This window comes from Pholcus phalangioides, unplaced genomic scaffold (assembly GCF_987345545.1).
Source record: "Pholcus phalangioides strain wild (caught in Gottingen) unplaced genomic scaffold, Ppha-v1.0 ptg000011l_1, whole genome shotgun sequence".
In the NCBI taxonomy this organism is placed as follows: Eukaryota; Metazoa; Arthropoda; class Arachnida; order Araneae; family Pholcidae; genus Pholcus; species Pholcus phalangioides.
Window position 1 is genome coordinate 56179780 of NW_028301604.1, and position 21805 is coordinate 56201584.

The 21805-nt window shown below is 35.3% G+C and overlaps 2 protein-coding genes across 4 annotated transcripts in view; one reads left to right on the forward strand and one right to left on the reverse strand.

Annotated features, from left to right (window-relative positions):
• LOC149080602 (ATP-binding cassette sub-family C member 1-like) overlaps positions 1–21805 on the reverse strand; it is a 140549-nt gene that overhangs the window by 115586 nt on the left and 3158 nt on the right. The window contains exon 1 of one of the 3 annotated variants that reach the window (XM_089239747.1): positions 16598–16682. The exons of the other annotated variants lie outside the window; for them this stretch is intronic. The gene's annotated coding sequence lies outside the window, so the exon portion shown is untranslated. Of the gene's footprint in view, positions 1–16597; positions 16683–21805 lie in introns of those variants that run through there. 3 annotated transcript variants of the gene reach the window in all.
• The window catches only part of LOC149080603 (fibroblast growth factor 1-like), a 39355-nt gene continuing 18338 nt past the window's right edge, over positions 789–21805 (forward strand). Inside the window, exon 1 of the mRNA XM_089239752.1 lies at positions 789–1151. Coding sequence (XP_089095878.1) covers positions 1026–1151 — 126 coding nt within the window. The 5' untranslated portion in view covers positions 789–1025. The remainder of the gene's footprint in view (positions 1152–21805) is intronic.

The window sequence follows — 21805 nt, forward strand, 5'->3', positions numbered from 1 at the left end:
GAATTTTTTCCAATATTATGATATTTGTCTGTTCCGTTCTTTGCAAAAGTGATAACAATACCTGAAGGATAACATTATCCGTGATTCTAATAAGCGGCGTCGACTAAAAATTCGTTTAAAAAATTAATTTATAATAGTAACTTATTCATTATCAAAGTAATTTTAAGGATATAAAATTGGATATAAAAAATGAACTATTTTTATTAATTTGTAAAAAAAAATAGTTTGATTTAAAAAGAAACAATGTTTCTATTTTACTCTGAAATTCTGTGTAAAGAAACCAGATTTCATCGCGCGGTTTTCAACTTTCTCCAAGTCAGTAACGCACGGAAATTATGTTACGCGTCCTCAAAGCACGGTAAAATTTTGAGTTTATCGAGATCAGAAACTTCAAATAAAAACTCAGAAGTATTGAACTGTATTTTAGGTGTAACTTGAAATAAGGTTGAAAATGTGAATCGGAGTGTTTGAATTATTATTCTATACATTCATAATACACGCAAAAAATACTTTCGAAAAATTCAATCAAGTAAATCTATAGGGCCTACCGATGAAAAATATAGCACACAACACAAACAGGTATATTATTTACGTAAAATCCGCTTTTTTATAAATGTTAAGAATAGAGAATAAACACGAAGTAAAAAAAAAATTCCGTAATACACACACACGCCTTCATATACAACTTAGTTTAGTTGGCGTCACGAGGGACAAAACTTGGCGTTTGGATGATTTTCTGTATGTTGTTTTTTCTCGCCACATAACATCGCGTTCAGCAAACTTTTTTTGAAGAGCGAGAGGCGAACGTTAGTCGCGCGCTCATTTAACGAGCAATTGATAGTTGCACGTGCTCATGTTCGTGTTTACCGGCGAAAGCCGGGTGTGAAAAGATCATAGGGTGGGGCTGCACAATCTCTTCGTGTTCTGTTCAATTTTTACTCGCAAAAAAAGTAAAAGAACCCAAACAACACTTTTAGTGAAGTAAAACGATAACAAACATCGCTAATCAAAAATCCAGCATTGATATGTGCGTGGAAGACTCCGAGGGCTTTCTGTGTTGTTGTCCATGTAATAACGAAGGTGAACAGTCACCGACTGAAGATCAACCTGCTGCCAGTGAGACAACACCTACTGATGAAGATAACATAGAGGTAGGTAACTTTCTGTAGCATTTCCTATAGCTTTTACAAAAGCTAGTTTGAATATGTTCTTGTTTATACATTAATCGTTAAAGCTGGAAAAGAATTGGTGACTTTTTAGTTTGTGATTGAGGATTTTTTTTATTATATCTCATTTATATACACGCTTCTAATGACTCGAAAATTATATAATAAAAAAACCTTCAATTATAAGACCGAAAACATTGGAGGTGACAAAAAGAATATCAATCAGCACGGAATCCGTCAAAAGTTCATAACTCTCTGAATAATATCTGAGCATTCTAAAACCATGCATGAAATTGAAAAAAAGGAAATGAAATAATTAGATATCTTAACTCCCAGAATTTTGTTTGAAAGCAGTAAAAGACACAAAAACCGTCCATAGGTCATGAACACTAACAGATCTCCCTTATAATGAACGAAACTTTCATTCTGAAACATAACGAAAATCAGTCCCGCTGATGATCATTCAGCAAATAAACTAGTTTAAAAGCCAGCAAATCTGCAAAGCAACCATTGACGCATCACTTTATCGCTTATCACTCCCTTTCCTGATGATAAAATAACAATACACTACTAAGGTGATTAACCTCTTTTGTTTACTATTATATATAGAGTTGCATTTTATTGTTTTTTCAACAATAACAATAAAGGAACTTCGTTAAAAAATTTTCCGGATACGTACAAGAAACTCTCATTGCACAGTTTCTGGGAAAAAAAACAAACAAGCTTAATACGAACTATTTTTTTAAATTGGTTACTTTATCGTTTGAAGAATACGATTCCAAACCTTTGAGTGATCACGATGACAAATGTATTCAAATTTCATTCGTTATTTGACACATCGAAACGCAAACAAGAACTTGATTGAAATGAATCAATCATGAAATCAAATTCAGCCAAACAAACGCGTCTTTCTTCATTGTATTCATTTTGATAAGGCGTTTTGATATGGATGCAATGATAACAAACACTATTATTTATGAGAAATAGAGAACAGAACTTTTGTTTTTTCAAAAAAAGAAAAAAACCACGGCTTATCTACAAAATTTTAAGAGACAAAGGTGCCGTGTTTTTTTGGAGTGAATAGAAAAATCTGTCATGATTGACAATAACTTTAGAAAAAGATAAACTTTAGTAGTACTTTCAGTCATTCACGGAATAAGTTGATCGCACCCAAAATTTCAATACACGTGAATAAATCGATAGAGAAAATAAAATAATGACACAATAGGGACACAACGACGCAGAATGAGATAAACAGAAAATTGGGAGAAAGTGAAAAAAACAATGAAATATGGTGGATGATATTTCATAATGCATTTAAAGCTTGAAAATCTCTTCATCAAACTTAATCAGAACTTCAAGAACTGCACAAGTTTCAGGTTGTCTTTTCTAAACAGGAAGTAGGCCGTGATACCAACCTACGTGTAAATAACTTGGAAAGTGGGGTAGAGTAGAAAACATGCCTACACAAACACGAGAATGAAACAATTCTCTATTTCCTTGAACGATTTGTTCAGCCAATTCAGATAATTTTACCCATCCTGACCACAGTGTCACTACTTTTTTTTCTTTGAATGGCAATTTAGACCTAATGAAACTATTCATAATTTTTTTTATCTCATAATGGCTTTTTTGAGCTACTGAAAATCTACTAAACCAATGAAATCGTAAGCGACTCGCGTAGGAGCCCTAAAAGCCCACACACCAAGATCACTGGCAACCAACCTCGACACCACTTGTTCTTATCGTAAGCTTTGAATAATTGAATAATTCGATTCACGAAAGTGGCTAGTTATTGACCACGAAATTCAATAAGAAAAACGGAAGGGTATAGAAAATGGAGTCACGAGTGTACAGGGTGTTTCAAAAAGAATCACCCGATTTGAAATCAAGAAAAATATTGAACTCTGGCTAATCAAAGTTTTTTACAAACCAAATTAAAGGTGCTCAATATATTCACCTTGGGATGCACGGCATATGTCTATATACGGTAGCCAAATTCGTCCAAAACTATTGCGAGCATGTTTGCATCCACTGCGAGTGGATTTCTCTGGACTACATGCGAAACTCTGTCGGATGCACTCCACAATTTCGTCTAACATGCGGGGACGGCCAGGGGATTTCTCTTTACACAGACAACCTGTGTATCGGATCGGAATTGTTTATACTATCGCCTAATGCTCTGAGCGGTAGGAAGTTCAACACCAGTGAATTGTCGATGAAAAGCACGATGAACAGTTGTTACGGACTCGCACTTCGCAAAGCTTTTAACACAAAACGATTTCTGTTGTGCAGTCGCCATCTTGATAAACACTGAAGTGGCGGTCGAAGGAAGAGCATTAGCGCTACCTGTCGGCAACTGCGTGAAACTCGCGATTTCCCTCTTTCTACCCATACATTATTCGATCAAAACGGATTAAAAGCTGAATAGTTTGATTTTTTTAAGTCGGGATGATTCTTTTTGAAACACCCTGTATATTTGACTCTAGAGAAGTATGTTTTTTTAATTAAAAAAATATGAAACAATTTTAATGGGGTTTCTGTTGCAATAAAGGAGCTTGTAAATACGTAAAAGTTCTAAATATTCGAAAAATATTTATCTATATAAATAAGAATTCTGATGAAAGTTTATCTAATTTTTTTTTACTCAAATACCTGAATCATCAGTTAAGTTGGGCCGGATACACACTGGACCGATACGATAAGCGATACAACCTATGACTTGACACGGGCTGCAGGTTGTATCGCTTATCGTATCAGTCCCGCGTGTGTACCCGGCCTTACATGCAATATGTATATCGTGTGGGATAGAACAATTTTCATCTTTGAACTACCAGGCCATCTTATTAAGGCTGAACAAGCATTGTGCACCGTGTGAAATAGAGTCAGAAAGTGATTTGATCATTTTTTTCGCACCACGGTCATTTTCTGCACACGAGGGCTAATTAAATCGGGACCTACAATTTTTCCAAACGCCAGCCTGTTTTTCTATATTCACCGAAAATAAATATATATATTTCAATACTATTATTTTGTTCGTTTATTTTTTGTTTTTGCAGAAAGGTTTTTGCGCGAGAACGTGTTACAGCACCAGTTGGTTGGCAGGAGTGGTTAAATAACGTTTCATATTATGAATAGAAAACTGTATTTAAACTTAAAAGTATACATCACTAGCCACTTCTCAATTCAAAACAGATAATTGCAAAATATCGAAAATTCCCTGTCTGATTCTTAGAAATTTCGATCCCACCTAACCGCAGCGCACGCGCGTTTGGTTAGTTTTTTTTCACTTCTTTTGGAGAATTCATACAAAAAAATAACGCTAACACTGAAGTGCTTTTTTTTCTTAGCAGCGTACAATATGGATTAGGGATGGGGCGGATAGTGATTCGGCCGCGAATAACAATTTTCTTAAATTTCATCACAATTATAAATAAAATTTCCGTTTTTAATTGAAAATAAAATTATTGGTAATTTCAAATGATTGATATTGAATTTTAATCATGCAATTTATTATTTAAATAAATATTGAAAAACTGGTAACCGAAAGATTTTTATAGCCATGATACTGACAATCAAATTTAACGATATATTCTATTTTTATGTTACAGTGATACCTCGGCTAACGAAGATGATTCGTTCTGGAATCACGTTCGTTAGCTGAAACGTGATTTCCCATTAGGTTTCTATGGAAAATCATTAGGTTCGCTCCAGCTTCTACCCAAAATTTAAAGATAAGTTTTTTAAATCACCAAGGACTGCTATAAAAAAGGCAAAAACTGATTAAAGGCTAAAATGAACAGCTTCAAAATTGTATATATATATAAAAAAAGAGAATATACAGGAAGATGAGAGTTGACACAGCCCAATCGAGCTCATAAGTGTCCCCCTCCATTTGTGATTTGGTCAGCTCATCCGTGTCTGATACATGGAGAAGATAACCTCCCAGACTTCAGCTTGATGCTAAGAGTCTTGCACTGAAAGAAGTAAAAAAGTAGCATGTTTCAGAGCAAAGGTAGCCATGCTTTGAAAACATAGGCTGCCTTTTTTTTCAACGCATTTTCTATTTTAGCTAAATCTTTCATTTCATATGAAATGGTTCAAAGAATTTCAGAAAGAGAAGTGTGGGTACATCTTTAAAAGATTCCGAGGTGGACACGAGTTAATCGGGCCCTTGTGACAGTAATTCTGATGACTGGTGCGAAAATTCAGCTTACGACGCGGCTATTTTATGTTAGTGTGTGCATTCATATCATCGAAAATGTCCGTTAGCTGAATCTGTATTCAGTAACCGAAGCAGAAGAACCACGAAAAAATCTTTAGTTAGCCGAAAAATTCGTAAACCGACGTATCACTGTATTTACAGAATCAATTCTTTTTTCAACACTTATTACAATTTTACATCTAATTAAGAAAATGTCAACCATTATTTACTCAAGTATTTTAATGCATCATAAAATTCACAACTTATTTTTCCACTCTAGATGTTCTTTGCCCTTTACAGCAGCTCTCTCAATACATTTCTTGTCTAAGTATATCCTTCAGTTACTGAATTTGTGTAATTCATGCTCACTTTCACCTTATTGCAGTAGGATTTTATTTTCAGTTTCATGTTTTACTTACCATAGAAATTCACCCTGACAATAACCTCTTGCACAGAAAGGGCAATAGGTATGCACCACGCAATAAAATATAACCAGTAAATTGTTAATTTATGCGAAAAATTCCAATTAATATAATTTTTTAAAATTAGTTTGTTGTGCTTAGATGCACACAGATATTCGGATACCTAAGCATTATTTGGCCGAACCGAATCTTCGGCAAAAATGCCGAATACCGAATAGCAGCCGAATATACGTCCCATCTCTAATATGGATAGACATATTAGTTACTTCAATAACCATTTACAATAATGAATAAACATTAGTGATCTCAACAAGACAATATATATTACAAGCACTAGAAAGATGTAAAAAAAAAAGAATTGTCATATCACAGGAAAACCAACAGGATATAAACCTACTTTTAAACAGCCGTTCTCGAATGGCTATAAAAATATCTATGTCCAAGATTGGATTCGAACCCATAGGGTAGAAGCTGTTGATCCGGAGAATGGTGAATAAGAAAATTACGCGGATGCAAAATGAAAAATTAAGAAAAAAAAGCGTAATCGCGGACTACGCATATCTATATTGAATTACGCTTTATTTTGTGATATCTGCTGTATTTTGGAGTGTAAAAGAAGACATCGATGGAGAAGCTATGCCCTTTTAAAATTAATTCTTTGAGGATAAATATGCAAAAACAAGTGAACTTCACGTTCGCACTACGAGAATGGTTTAAAAATTTCTATTGGTTCTTAACCAAGTTCAAATAAACACAGATGCGAAACTTCCAAGATTCACTTACAAACTACATTTGTTCTAGAACCAGTGTCTGCAGATGCAATAGTCAGGTTAAAATGAATTTTTCTTTGTCAGCAAGCAGCTGTACAAATCACGCAACTTTAGTTTGCACAGCAAAGGTCTCGATCTTTTATTTTCCCCGCTTTTTTAAAAAAAACGAATAAGTATACTGTATAAGAGAACCAAGTGGATTTTTAGTTTTTCAAAGGAAAAGGTCAGAATTTTTACAAGGTTTTTTTTCTTCATGACAGTTCCACACGCAGCAGTTAATTCCTATCCTAATAACCTTTTCGGAGAGAGAGCCAACAATAATTCAGAATATATATAGCTCTTAGGATGAATTTGTGAAAAATAAACAATAGCTAAAACGTAGAACACCTATATTTCAATGACTGGAATTCAATACGGACTTCCTGTCTGCGCAGTCACATACACATTTACTATCCTATTGTTCTTCACGGTTGCAGAAACGTAAATATTTCACCTTCTCGAATAGAATTCGTGCGAGTCACAGAAGAATACAGTGAATAAAGTTACGATTAAACGTGAGTGCTTTTCCGGTGCGGGTGGATGTGGGGGGAGGGGGGGGGGGCTTTTTTTATGAGAATACTGCGTATGAAAATGAAGGTCAATCTAATTCCTACTTTGCAATTCAACCTGAGTGAAAAAGAAATGACAGTCCTCTGAACTGAATAAAAAGTTTATAAATCTATAAATACATCCTAAAATATGGGAAAACTATATTATTGAAGTACTGTATATGTAAAACGTTTCTTACAAAAAAAAGAAAAGCGGAATAGGATAAAATTTGAGCTATTTGATTTTGCTCATATTCCGAAGCCCGATACCTCAGTGACTATTAAAAAAAACACGCATCACTGTAAACGTTTATGTTCTTTTGAGTTGCCAGACAAGAGCCACATTGATAGATTTTGTAATGCCTACTCCCATTAAGACTAATGATCCTTACTCACGCTTTTTTTCTTCTAAAAATACAGAATGCATTCACGGTAACAAAGATACAATTTTATGCTATTTTTAATACCTAGAAATTCAAAACCTAGCTTTTATTCTAACAACAAATTTATATAACGAAGTGCCAGTGCAGTTTCGGAAGAGTTTCGAAAGCTACTTAACTTGTAGGGGAAAGAAAATTCTGAGATTTTGTAACGCATCGTATCTCTTTTGATCGGTAATTGAAAAAAAAAGTTAAATAACCAATTAAAAAAAAAACGTTCACTTCCATTGAAGTTTATATTTCAGTAATCTGGAGAGAGAAAAACTCAGTAAATTTAACAACGACCATAAATAATATACAGTAAAATCTCGCTACAACGATACTCGATATAACGATAAATTCTTCTACAACAATATTTTTCAAGTCTTGTTTGGAAATGTCTATACTCTAAACTGCTGCCTCTCTACAGCATTTTTTTCTTGGCCCGCAAGTATCGTTATATCGAGGTTTCACTTTGAATGCCCGTGGGCCAAATGTGGCACTCAGAGTCATCTGCTGTGACCCGCGAACAGTGCCTCAACTAGGTGCTTGGTCAGCCGGGACAAGCACACATTTTGGCGCCCCTTTGCAATGGCGAAAAAGTTTAGGGAGAAATTTGCGCCCACTCGGGTCAGTAGACCCGCCTGCTCCCCTCTAGCTGCGAGGGAAAAAAATTAATGTGATTAGGGGCGCGGTAGCCCGGTCGATAAGATGCTCGCCTAAAGTACCAAAGGATGTTTAGAGGTGTCGCGAGTTCGATACCCAGTTCGTCCTTGTCAGAAAAACTTTCCTGACACAGGGGTACAACAAAAAACGGCGACTTGACCGCAGCAAAAATTGCTACCGCAGGGAGTCCCCCATCGAGGGGTTAGCGCACCAACCTCTCGATGAGTATGAAAAACAAGCCTGCCGTTCGGAATCGGCAATAAATTGTAGGTCCCGGTCTAATTAGCCCTCGTGTGCAGAAAATGACCGTGGTGCGACAAAAATGATCAAATGATCAAATTAATGTGATTATAGATACATACGTGAACCAGTAATACATATGCTACCAGTTAACTGGCGACTTCAGGTGCTGTCTCCTCGCTAATCCAAAATCACGATTCAAAATGATTTCTTTATATTTGTAGTATGCTCTTTCATATACAAATATAGAATGGTATTGGCACAACTCCCTCTCATGCCTTTTCTCATTTAAACAATTGCCATTTCTAGTTAACCGGTCACAGTACATGTCTCCTCGTGACTCCATACACAGTAATAAATGTCTCTTGTCTATTTTCTCACTACGTAATATTGGCAAATATTCTCACGATCGTGTGAAAATAAGGAACTGTGAAAACTGCGTCATCTTTCTTTAGTATCTTGTGTTTTGAAATGTTTCTAGTAGCACCGTGTGAGAGAACGGGCAACTCGAGTCATTCAATCGACTGATCTCTGGGTTACTCGGGATCGATTTGAGTATTCCCGTGTGAAGAGAATTTTAAAAGTGACCCGCGACAAGTTATCAAATTGCTGTACTTGAGTGACCCACGCTCTCGAAAAGGTTGAGCATCCCTGGTATACAAGGTGCCCATTCTTATCGTTGCTAATAGCCATGGCCCCCACAAGGGTGGGGGCTGACAGGGCTCGGGACAATTATCATTTTTTTTGTTTTTTCACACCGAAAATTCACTATAGAAGGGTTCACAAAAAGTCTGATAGCTATAATTCTTAAACAATTAGTATTAAAAGAAACTTCAATTGCAAAAAATACTTGAAATGCTGTCCCTCAATAATTAAAGGAGCCGTTGAAGTAAAAAAAAAAGTATATCCATACAAGTTACGAAATTTATTTTATATGGTCCTATACGTAAAAAATACATTCAAAGATATATGGAAAAAAAATTCTTTCACGGCCGAAATTGCCGAATTATGAAACATTGAATTTTAGGCATGCCTTTTCACAGAAAATGCATAATTTAAATTAAGGTTTGAGGGGCCGTGTAAAAACTTACATCCAACAACCAATACAATTTTCTCAATATTTCATTTCTCAAAACATTTGGGTTTGTTGTGTGGTTCCCGATGAACAAATTAAATTTATCAACATCATTTGTCTCTGAAATAATTTTGTGTACGACCCCCATTTTTCAGCAGAAAAGATGCTTCAACTGTAATTAGCTAAAATACGGCAGGATTTGGCCGTAGAAATGTTTTTTTTTTTCCACGTAGGACCATGAATTTTTCACGTGATACATACTTACAAGACAAGGGGACCGCATAAAAATTAAATTTCGTAACCTATTCAAAAATAATTTTCTTTTCCTTAAACGACTCGGGACGATGCGTGACATCATTTGAAATATTCTTTACGATTGGAAGTTTTCCAAAACCAACGGTTTAAGGATTAGTTGTTGGATAACTACGTATTAGCCTTGTATATAAATTGATATTCTAGAATCGTAGTGGAAATTGGATATTACCAGGAATATTTTCCTCTCCGAATTTAAAGGGTAATTAATTCGCTCGTACTAGATCAACAGAGTTCGTTTGTTAATGTAAATATGTACAAGACTGCAAAAGAAAGAAATTCAATTCCTGGCATGTCTTTTCTCATTTGAGAAAAGGAACAGTTTAAAAATATAAAAAGGCTCATCATATTCTGGTTAATTTAACGGGAAAAACCGGCAATGTGAAAGCATAACGCGTTTTTTTTCCTCTCGTTTCTCAGACAAGCTGCTCATCGGAAGCCTGCCAAGGCTATTTTATTCCCTCCTTACATATTTCTTTCATTCCCGTTTGAGGGAAAAAATCGCGGCCACTCGACGCTATTTTCGATTACGAGAAATTTTGCACAGCTCATCTTCCCCATGCTTCACCAACTGAGATGGTTTTTCTTTTCTTTAAAGAAACAACCGTGGAAATATATATATCAAAAGCACGTTTATTTATTCTATAACACGCATTGTTTGCAAAGTAGCAGCTGCCATACTGCGCGCTCATTGTATGTTGCTTTTACCTCATTTCAATAAGGTTAGTTTTACCGGTGTATAGACAGATCCGCACGGTGCATTTTCGCATATGGGGTTCTTTTCTACCATAAATGGCCTGAAGTTATAAGGGAGGTTTTATCCACATGAAATCGTCGACAAAAAGAAAGTTGCGCTTCGGAACTTTTAACAAAAATCAACATGCAATGTTATCTCAACTTTATTATTTGGTCAGATTTTCAATATTTCACCAATACGCTTGGTGGATTCAGAAATTATGTTTAGACAATAATAAAGTTAGATAATATTAAAGTAATAATAATAGTCTAATAAATCCGATAGGCTCTCGATTTTTTTTTGTATTCAGTTCCAGATTTGGTCTCGATTCGATGTACTCGGTGAATGGCAATCCAAATGTCTGAATGATGACTAATGCTCTCTTTCTCTCTCAACTAATTTTCCTTAGTCTGAAACAAATATATTTTGACATCGTTATTCTGGAGTCATATTTTCGTCTCGGGGAAGAAAACATCCTTTAATGGGTGAATAAACATTATATAGAGATGCTAAAATATTCACTTCATTTCCTACTGAAGCTTGCGCAGTAGGTGCAGTAAAATATGTTATGACCTTTTTTCTCCCTGGCAGTGTACTATATAAAATTAATTCTTCATTAAAACAGCAGGCTACAAGGAATAATACTGTAAACAAAAATGTTGATAATTTTCCTTAATGGAGAAACAGATTCTAAAATGTTTAAAATAGTCCTCTTATTAAGTACGATTAACACTCTTTTTTGTAGTTCTGAGCCAGCCAAGGGAGTACGCAGGATCGACTTTGAAGGAAGTTTGGGAGGGGAGCACAAGGAATTTACTCTAGAAAAATTTCAAGTTACTGACCCATAAAAAGCATTTGAAATTAACAGAAATTAGTTCAGACAGCAGCATATACTGTAAAGATATTTTCCTTTGTTATATTTTAATTTTTTTACGAAAGTATTTAAAAATATTTGAAATTTCTTTATTGTCTTGGATGGGGCATGGGCCCCCTGCGTTCCCCTTGCATACGCGACTGTTCCGAGTAACTCGATAATTAATTCAGAAGTTGAAAACTCCTACACTAAACTAAAATACAAAAGCTACAACGGACAAATTGCTCAATGAAGTGGCTGAAAAAATTATGCGCATATATAAAAAATGTGGATGTCAAATATAACCAAAATGCCCAATATAAAAGCATATATCACCAAACAAATATGTATATATATATATAATACACTGCCCATAAAAAGATTATGGTTGTCTTATCTAAGTATGGATAGCTTCTCTATTTATCCCACTATGTCTATCGTACTTCTTTTTAAACTTATCAATTGTGTTGGAATTCACGAACCCCGGAGGTAAGCTATTCCATTTATTGCCAACCCTGTTAGAGAGAAAACTCCCTGCGACACCACAACCTGGAATCGTCTCTTACTAAACGATACCCGTGTCCCCTTGTCGAAGCAGTTGATTGACGGTGTATTAATAACTCATGATCAATCCTATCCATCCTGTTGAAAATTTTAAACACTTCGATCATATCTCCTCGGCACCTGCGTTCCTCCAATGTAAACATATTGAAGAAATCAAGTCTTTCTTCATACCTCAAACCCCGTGTGTCAACAAGAGCACGTGTAGCTCTTCTCTGCACCCACTTCCCAACCACGTCTATGTCCCACTGTAGGTACGGTCTCCAAAACCTTACGGCATGCTCCAGTGCAGGATGAACTTAGCTTCGGAAAAGCGGAAGAATGACTTTAGGACAACGCGAAGAGACCTTTTTTAAGAATGAAACCGAACATTCTATTCGTTTTCTTAACCACGGCTGAATAGACATAGGTCTGAAACACTTCCGACTAAAACCTGCTTTTATTAACAGAGACCTTTCTTTAATTAAATCCTTGATGTTAAATTTTTCCTAGAATGATATTTTCAGCACCAACTTCAAGATTGCTGATGACAATTCTATTCCGGTAGCCTTGATAGTGAATGAAATGGCATCAATAATATAGTATATTGTGTCTGATTCAATACTTCACTTAGAAAAGTGAAAAAAATCATAGCTCTAAAACAAACTTGAAATTCTAAGAACTGTAATTTGAACTCTTGTCGGCATTATTGACTCTTTTTTGAAGCCGGCGCAATGCTACCATGAGAGTGTACTCCATAAAGTTTGTATTATTCAGTTTTCCCCAAAAATATTCAGTTTTCTTAGCAAAATTATGTTTTAGCTTTGGAAAAAAAAAATTATTCTAATGACAAAAATTTCTCCAATATTGTAGATGAGCATCTTGTTTATCATTTAGTGTTCTGCCTTAATTTTCCTTCGAAATCCTGGTAAATGTTCGGTAGATTTATTCAAGAGAAATCATGGGCTGAGGGACAAAACTGTTCATTCGAAGTATAAAATGAGTTCAAATATTTTGTAAAGAATGACGACTCATTATCAGCATAAATAATCAGATTTTAAATTAGCAAATTATTTGTTCATCGATTATATGAGTTCTCTATTCTGATGTGCTAAAATGTGCATTCATCACGAACAACTGATGTCCAGTTGGGCAACAAGTTTTTTAACAAGGCTTTTTTTTTGCACATGCGCCTTCGTTTTCTCTCTCTTCTGCCAACGACTGAGGCATCATGTGGGCTGGATCAAACACAACATAATATTTAACACACAACATGCAACACAGTGCTATATTTAATATTATATTTTATATCTATACATATATTACGGTAAAAAGGAAAAATTCGGTGATTATGCATAACCATTTTGGTAGGTATGATAGATTTTGTTCTTACATCAAGAATTTATCATATTTATCGGTGATTATGCCAATTAGCCCCAGGTCGTATTGGCAAATATAATAAATCGTCAATGATTTACTTGAATTTATCATGAATTATGCATTCGATCGGTAACGTTGTTTTTATTTGTAAACGTTTGTGCGTGTGAAGAAAATATTTTTAAACACTGGATTCTAATTTAATTCAATTTTTAAGGCAAAATACGTGTCTCTCGTGGACCTATCACAACCTAACAAACTGATTAAATGAAGAGAACAGAGGAGATAATTTTTTTCATATTTAACAAATTTACCAATATATATTACTTCATTATATTTATCAAAATTATCAATATTACTTCAATCAGGAAATAGATAATTACCGGTGAAAAAGATAAACACATTAAAATTCATAAAATTCACCGAGGCGATTTGTGATTATGCATAATCACCGAATTATCACTTTTCCCGTAACACTTACCGGTAAAAAAATAGTTTGGGGAAGGGGTAGGCGAGTGAAATGTATTCCAAAAATTTTCGACAACTCAGTGATAAAGTAATTGAACTTCAACAATGTGATGTGGATACAACCGGCACCCCCCCCAGAGGAAATTCTAGAAAGGGCTTGATTATGCGTAAATGTCCCCAAATTCCATTTGTGCGGATATGTCGCCAAACCCGAAATTTCATTTCAGCCTTGCCTTTCGCAAAATATGAAATTGAAATGTTTTATTTGAATATTATATATCTATTCTATAATATAAAATCACAAACTCGAAAAGGGTACGGTTGTATGCAACGGAAATTTGTGACGATTTTATGTTACGGAAATCAGTTACGTTTTTGTGTTACGAAAATCTGTCACGTTTTTCTGTTACGGAAATCGGTTACGATTTTGGGTCAAGTTTTCATTTAACTCTCGAAATATCAGGAACCGTTTGACCTATCGGGACCAAGTTTATGTGTATGTACCGAGAGGCATGGCCCCAACATCCTGCAGCAGGGCCCCTGGGCTGGGATACTTGGCGGGCCCTCAAACCAGCTTTTTCACTGGCCTCTGTGGTTAATTTAGTGTGAAAAATGTAAAAGAGATAAGAATCGTTCTGGCCTCTGTCAGCCCTGCCGAGAGGTATGTATATGTATAATATACATACACCATACACATGTATCACCAGTGCTCACAACACAGAGTCGGGGTACCCAGGCCGGGGCATTGCACATATACCTTCACGGGGAAGTTAAAATATTTCATTTCAAGGGCCCTTGATGGATCTAATTGTTTTCTTGCTGCTTTAACACTGAAAAATTTACAATAGCGCAAGCTCAAGATATATCCAGTATGGGGCCCATAAAAGTATGCGAACTGGGTCCCGTTGTAATTGGTTGGGGTCCTCGATTTTATTCGTTGGTAAAATGAATACAAATGAAAATTTTTCGTGCCCTCACGGGGGTATGTCCGACAAGCCTCCAGGTCGGAGCCCCCATGGAAAAGTTGACAGATTTCATTTCGGGGGGGCCTTGGATGAATTTCATTAATTTTTGTTGCTTAACATTGTAAAATTTACAACAGCGGAAGCCTGATATAAATCCAATCTGGTTCCCCCACCAAAAATTTTCGTATTGGGTCCCCGTTACTGTATGTGGGGGCCCTGGATTTTATTCGTTGTGAAATTAATAAAAATGAAAATTTGTCGTGGCCCTCACAGGGGGGATGCATAACAAGCCTTCAGGTCGGGGCCCCATGGAAAAGTTTATAGGTATTATTTCGGGGCTCCTGGATGAATCTCATTGATTTTTGTGGTTTAACATTGTAAAATTTGCAACATTGGTAGCCCGAGATAAAGCCTTTCTGGGGTGCGAATTGGGTCCCGGGTAACAGGTTGGGGACCCTGGAAATTATTCTTTGGTAAAATGAATACAAATGACATTTATTCGTAACTCCCACAGGGGGATGTCCGACAAACTTCCAGGCCGGGACCCATGCAGTAGTTGACAGGTTTCATTCTGGGTCCTGGATGAATCTCATTCTTTTTTTGTTGTTTTAACACTGTAAAATTTGCAACAGTGGAAGCCCGAGATAAATCCAGTCTGGGCCTCCGCTAAAATTTTGCGAATTGAATCCCGGTTCCTTGATTGGGGCCATGGAATTTTATTGTTGGTAAAATGAATAAAAGTGAATATGTTTTCGAGGTTCAACAGGGCTCCAGTCTGGGGACCCTCATGGGGAAGTTTTCTGGGGGTACGTGATGAATCACATTTGTTTTCTGTTGCTTCATTATTGTAAAATTCGTCAGCAAGCATATACTTTTCATAGCACTCTGATGAAGTGGGACGAAATGAACAAGATATGTTGTGAAGAGAAAAGGTGGAGGAGGTTGGCCCCCAAAGGCGGCAGAGTCCCGCCCCTAGTTAAAAAAAAAATAAAGATTAACGCAAAGAACATAATACACGTGTAAAAGAGAGAAATTAATGATTTATAATTGTTGCTGAAGAGAAGATGGGCTGGAAACGATTCTCAATCAAAACTTCATTTATTTAATAAGTGCATTTCTTCAGTTATTTTTGATTATTTTAATTAGGAATTCATAAATTTAATATAAATACAATTTAAACATAGAATTTAAATTTGAATTAAAAATTCAAATATTTGTTTACCAAAGTACTTTGAAAATTGTGAGAACAACAAACCACAGAACGTAAAATAGTTGGGAAGTAATGTAACAATTAAAATTTGTATATGATCTCCAATCCAAAAAAACGTCAATTAGTAACGTTTGCGCTTCTATTATACAGAAAGAAATTCGAAATTTGTTGTAAAGTGGGTTAGCTGAAAAGTGGGGGAAAAATATTAAATGTTATCTAAACGTTACCGAGAAAATTTCTTTCGGTGTAACAAGAGAGATGTGCAAATTTTATTAATTGGCATTCTTTAAAGAGATTGTTGCCCCCCCCCCCTAAAATTTTTTATTTTACTGCTGTCTGTGTCATCTGGTTGGGCGTCGCCGCTTTACTAACCCACCGTTATTCAAGTTTCATAGCCGTAAGTTATCCGTTCGCAAGCTATTAATAGGTCGAAAGGACTTTCTCATGAACCCACTATATGTATAGTATATACAAAGTGGTTTTGAAAAGTAATAAAGCAATAAAAAAAATTGAGAGCATGACCGGCAAAAATAAATCCGCAGAAACTCTGAGAAAAAATAAAATTGAAAAGTTTGCAAGATACGTACCAGACTAATACCAAAGTTGACATCAGGGTAAACCTCATGCATTGGTCCGATAGATGGAAGCTTTTCTGATGAGCCGTTGGGATAAAAGCATAAGATACCACCTCAGTCACGATTTAAAAAAAAGAAAAATGAAACATAAGTATGAACGTTTCAGCGAATAAAAAATCGAAAATTGCTCGAAACGAACATCTACCTTATCCTAGCACGAAGAACTGAAAACCCATTTCTCTTTTAATACAAAAATATTTTTCACATACTCAGTTACCGAATCATGCTCTTCAAACGTGCGATTGCTGTTACACCAAGAATTTTTTTTCCGTAATCGTGGTACCTAAATTTTGGTCGAGCCAGAGATTTGTGCTCTTGTGGCCAGGTGGCATGTGTATGTGAGTGAAAAATTTTTGATTTTTCTACTCTGACTATGTAAGGATGGTGGGTCAGGTTTATTTTTGAACGTAAGAAAGATAGTGTGTCGCCATAATATGTCCGTGAACACTATATAAAACACCATTAACCTAATAACAAGAGCTAGCTAATGCTAAAGACAAGGACACCCAAAGCCGAAGCACAAATCATAACTTCTTGTTCTCGGGAAGGTTCGCACCTCTACGATTCACTCCAGCAAGCAGTAAGTAGCAATAGAGCGAGGAACAGGTGCCTAAAATTCGGAGTCAACGGACCTTTACGATTTCATGGTAATTGTAAGCATTTAAAATATGCGTTTTTCTAATGTCGGGGATCAAAAAAGTCCCACAAGAGAATAGATTAAGAAATGTTAATTTGTATAACTGATCGCTATCGAAAATCTTTTACTAGAGTTGTTCCCGAGATCTAAGGCCGGGATTACACTATAAAAGTTTGATAATAGCTCTTTTATAAAACTTGAAAAATCCTACCAATAAGCAAATTTGTTACATTCGAGCAAATGCAACCGATGATCTTATTGGTTGCATTTTTCAAGTTTTATAAAAGAACTTTTCTAAAACTTTTATAGTGTAATGCCGGCCTAAAACGTATATATTTGTCACAAAATCTCAATTTCCTTATTCGACCACAAACATAATTTATCAACGAGAATTATTTCACTGCGCACTTTGTTTTTCAAAAATCAGAGTTATAGTATAACTTCAAGCGACGTCAACATTACAGTTCATAGCGAAAATCCTTATTCTTAATTTTTAAAGGGAAAAATCCGTCTTTTGTTCTTGCGCAATCATTTTTCTTCATTAAAGTGAAAAGTAAAAGGTAAAAAGAAAAAGTAACTTTTTTTTCAGAGCTTTTGCGTCTAAAAAACCGATGTACACTAGTTTTCATTTTTAAAAGCATAAATTTACTAAGAACACAGGTCTGGTTTTCTTAACATTTTCATACTTAATGCAGTATTTTACTTTCAGAAATGTTAACTGAGTAGAAAAAAATATAATGGCTGTTAAATAAAAAAATCAGAAAAAACCAGTTTCTTGATAACGAACGGTTTTACTTGAGCTAAAATAGCAAAACATATTAATTCGATAAATAATGATCAGATCCCGATGAAAGAAAGAATTGAGAATACCAACTACGTATTTTTTAAGAGGGGTGGAGGGGGTCATAATCAAATTGAGTTGAATGATACTACGAGAGTTCAGTTACTGATCTCAACCCGATTCTAAAGCCTAAACGATAAATCATAAAACATCTACTCACATAACACACTTTTCTTCAGGATGAAATTTTCTCGTCATAACGAGTGTTTATGCAACAACAACCGAGACCAAACATTTAACCACTTTTTGGTAACGATAGAAAAAGGTCTTGGTACAGAAAACATTATCACCACTACCCTATTTCAGCACTGAATGAAATTTTACGAAAGTTTTAACTACGCCGGTAAAACACTTGGAAATGAAATTCGCCGACTTTGACCCATTTTGTGTTAATCCAATTTCATTCATCGTTTGCGAAAATAAGCTCGAAGAAGGTAAAAGTATTAGGATCTATGATCTTGTGGTAGGATAGGCCAAGTGGAACTAATGCCTTAAAAGTCACCGGTATTTATTACTGATGGCAAGCTAGCACTTTGTTGTAGTTATGTTTACATTGTTCTCTCTCGCAGTCTGCATTGCATTTCACTTCGACAAGCATCCAAACGGAGCATGTCATTGGATTCGAAAAAAATTTTCCACATTATTTCTACATTATTTTCACAAATTAGCTTAATCAATTCCGTAAAAAGAAAACCGATTGTAGAAGTTGACGTCCGGTTCGAAATTGCGATTAATAAAAATTCAAAGCCTTAACATTACACCTTTTTGATACTCATAAGACATGATAATCCCAATCGATACTCTGCAAAATTCTGAATTAAAAAAAGCCGTGAAATCCCAGTTTTATCAAAACACTTAATATTCTCAGAAACTCAAGTTTGTTTATATATAGTCTCCCGATCAGAGAGAGAACGGGGGAGGTGGGGGGAGGGGTCTAGCACCCCGGGCACTGAGTTTACTGTTTTTTCTTTCAAAATTAAAGGGGGGGGGGACTGCCATAATGGACACTGGCTCGGGAAACAAAGTTTCTATATATATATAAATTAATTTTTTTTTCCTCATAACAGAATTATAAATATTTAACACTCTTTACAATGACAATTCTAGTAGTTTTGAAAAGATTCTTCGTCTTCGTGTAGAAAATAAATTCATTCCTAATTCGTATCAACCTTTTCACATAATTCGAAATTAAAACTATGAATTTTCGTACTGAAATACAGTAGAAGAGCGGTTCTGAACCTTTATTGACTCGCGGAGCCCTTTTTAGTAAAAAAATTCTATCGCGGAGCCCCATAGGCCAATTTTTTAATTATTCTAAACGTTACCGATTTATTTTTACGATTTAAAAATATTTATAATTACTTTTTTTTTAATTTTACTGGTTTTTTTATTGTTCTCGAGCGGCCGCGGAGCCCCTGTAGAGTGCACAAGGAGCTACGCGGAGCACCAGTTGAGAACCGCTGCAGTAGAGCATATAACGAACTTCTATGCAACAAAACCTTAACATCTGTTAATTTACTCTACATAGAAAATCATTTTTGTATAACGAATTTTTTTTTATGAAACAAAGTGACTTCGTCATATAGAGACTACTGTAATTAAATGCATGTTAATAGCAACAAAAAAAAATTAACCTTTTAACTTGAGTGGAATGGGGAACTAAATGCAGGATGTCGCTATTCCTGTTCCACCAACGTAAAACAGATTTAGTTCTGACATTGATTTTTTTTGCCCAATAAGGAAATAAAAGATGAAAATACTGTTAATTCTCATCTTTTTTTTGAAACTAGGATTACATGTGAGGGTGGGAGGGGTTGCACAACATCGATCCGAGAAAAGGACCGATTTCTATGTGCTTACCGTTCGTCCATCGTTCTTTAAAATATGTCAGCAAAAGAGAAGGACTTGGTCTCTCTCTTTTTGTCGAACTCTTCCTTTACCATACTTTGTGAATTTGGAAAAGTCTCATTGTATTAAAGATTTTAGTTATTGAAAAGTACGGGGAGAAAAAAAAAAACGGAGTGAGGGCTGTGAAAAAACCTCGCTATAAAAACTGGTTTATGCAACTGAAAGTGGGAGGCTTTCAGTGCCAATAATGTATGTGTTGCCCTCTATCGCTACTTTTTCAAAATAAAATAATTTAAAGAGAATGGTGTATCCACGCAATACCTTCTTTTTATGGCGATTGTTTCTGATTGAAATAAATGACACTCAAATCGACTCCTATAGAATGGGGGGGGGGGGGGAAATCCTTCAGACCGAAAAATTATAAAGAGATGATTTTCGTACCAGATAGTGAGGTTAAATAATAGGTTGCCGTTCGAATGATTAAAAAAACCAACTTGTGGAACATGCTGTCATTGAAAAAATTACTTCAAGAGTTCATATTGAAGACAGAAGGAACGGAAAAGACATGAAACTTGTAGGTTTGAAATATAAGACTAATTTGTTTTTAATATGTGATAAACTATTTTTTTATGACAAAAAAACACAGGATAACAAAAACATTAAAATCACAGACATATTTTCCCCAATTAGGTTATAAAGAAAAATATACTATAATACATAAAGTTTCAGTAAGTTTTAATCACAGTTGAAATATTTATCTGATTCATTCTATCAAAGTATATGCATTTGTGATTTGTATAAATTTCATTCCTGTGATATAATAAATATAGAATAGCGTGATATTACCCTTTCAGACCCTGTACGCACAAATGTGGAGGGGGGGGGGGCGATTTCTTTTTTAATCTCAAGGAATTCAATCCTGACTTCAAGGTTTATGTGTGCTATCATTGAAGTCAAGGCTGAACTCCCTGAAACTGAAAAAGAATATCTATAGTGAGAAAAAAACCATCCCTTGTTTGTAGTACTGGGTCTGACAGGGTAAAATGGTGCGATAGATAGAATATAGTGTGATATTAAAAAAAAATCTATATGTGTAATATAAAAACAGTAGAGCACAGGGCTTGACAAATCGAGAGAAAAAAAAAGTTATTTTGATGAAAATAATTTTACAATATGACTTCCATACATCTCAATCTCATCATACTCAAAAACAAAGAAATAGCCAAGAGTAGGGATCTTGGTGACCCCCCCCCCCAAGAAATTTGAGAAAATATTCTTTTAATCAGCCCCTCCCCAGCTACAAAATACATATATCTCTGAGTATATAATAGGAACTTTTTTACTCCGTGAGACATTGTATAAAAATAGAGAGAGTTCCCCATTTCTTCATTAATTAATCTTCAGTAGGGCCTAAGCTAAACTCCCCTTACTCAATAAAGCTGAAGAGTATACTTCTATGCGAAATATTAATCTCTTTATTTTTATAGCTAACAATGTGTGTTTGAATTTGGACTGCAGTAACAGATGCAGTCGCTGTGTGGTCGTGTAGGCATTGTGCTGGCATCTCATTGTGAAGATTCAGGTTCGATCCCCATTGTCAGATGAAGTCGGTTTTCTGAGGTTTTCAAATTTTGAGGAGCGAATGTGAGCCGGTATACTATTTGAAAAAGTCTTTCTACAGAGAGCAGGCTTCAAGACACGATACTTACATCAGTGCTGGACAAGTAACAAAAAAAAAAAATTGGTATATATATATATATATATTGGTGTCTAAAATAATTTTCTCTTTGAGCGATTACTAAATTGCAGAATGAAAGCAGCACAAAATGTTTGG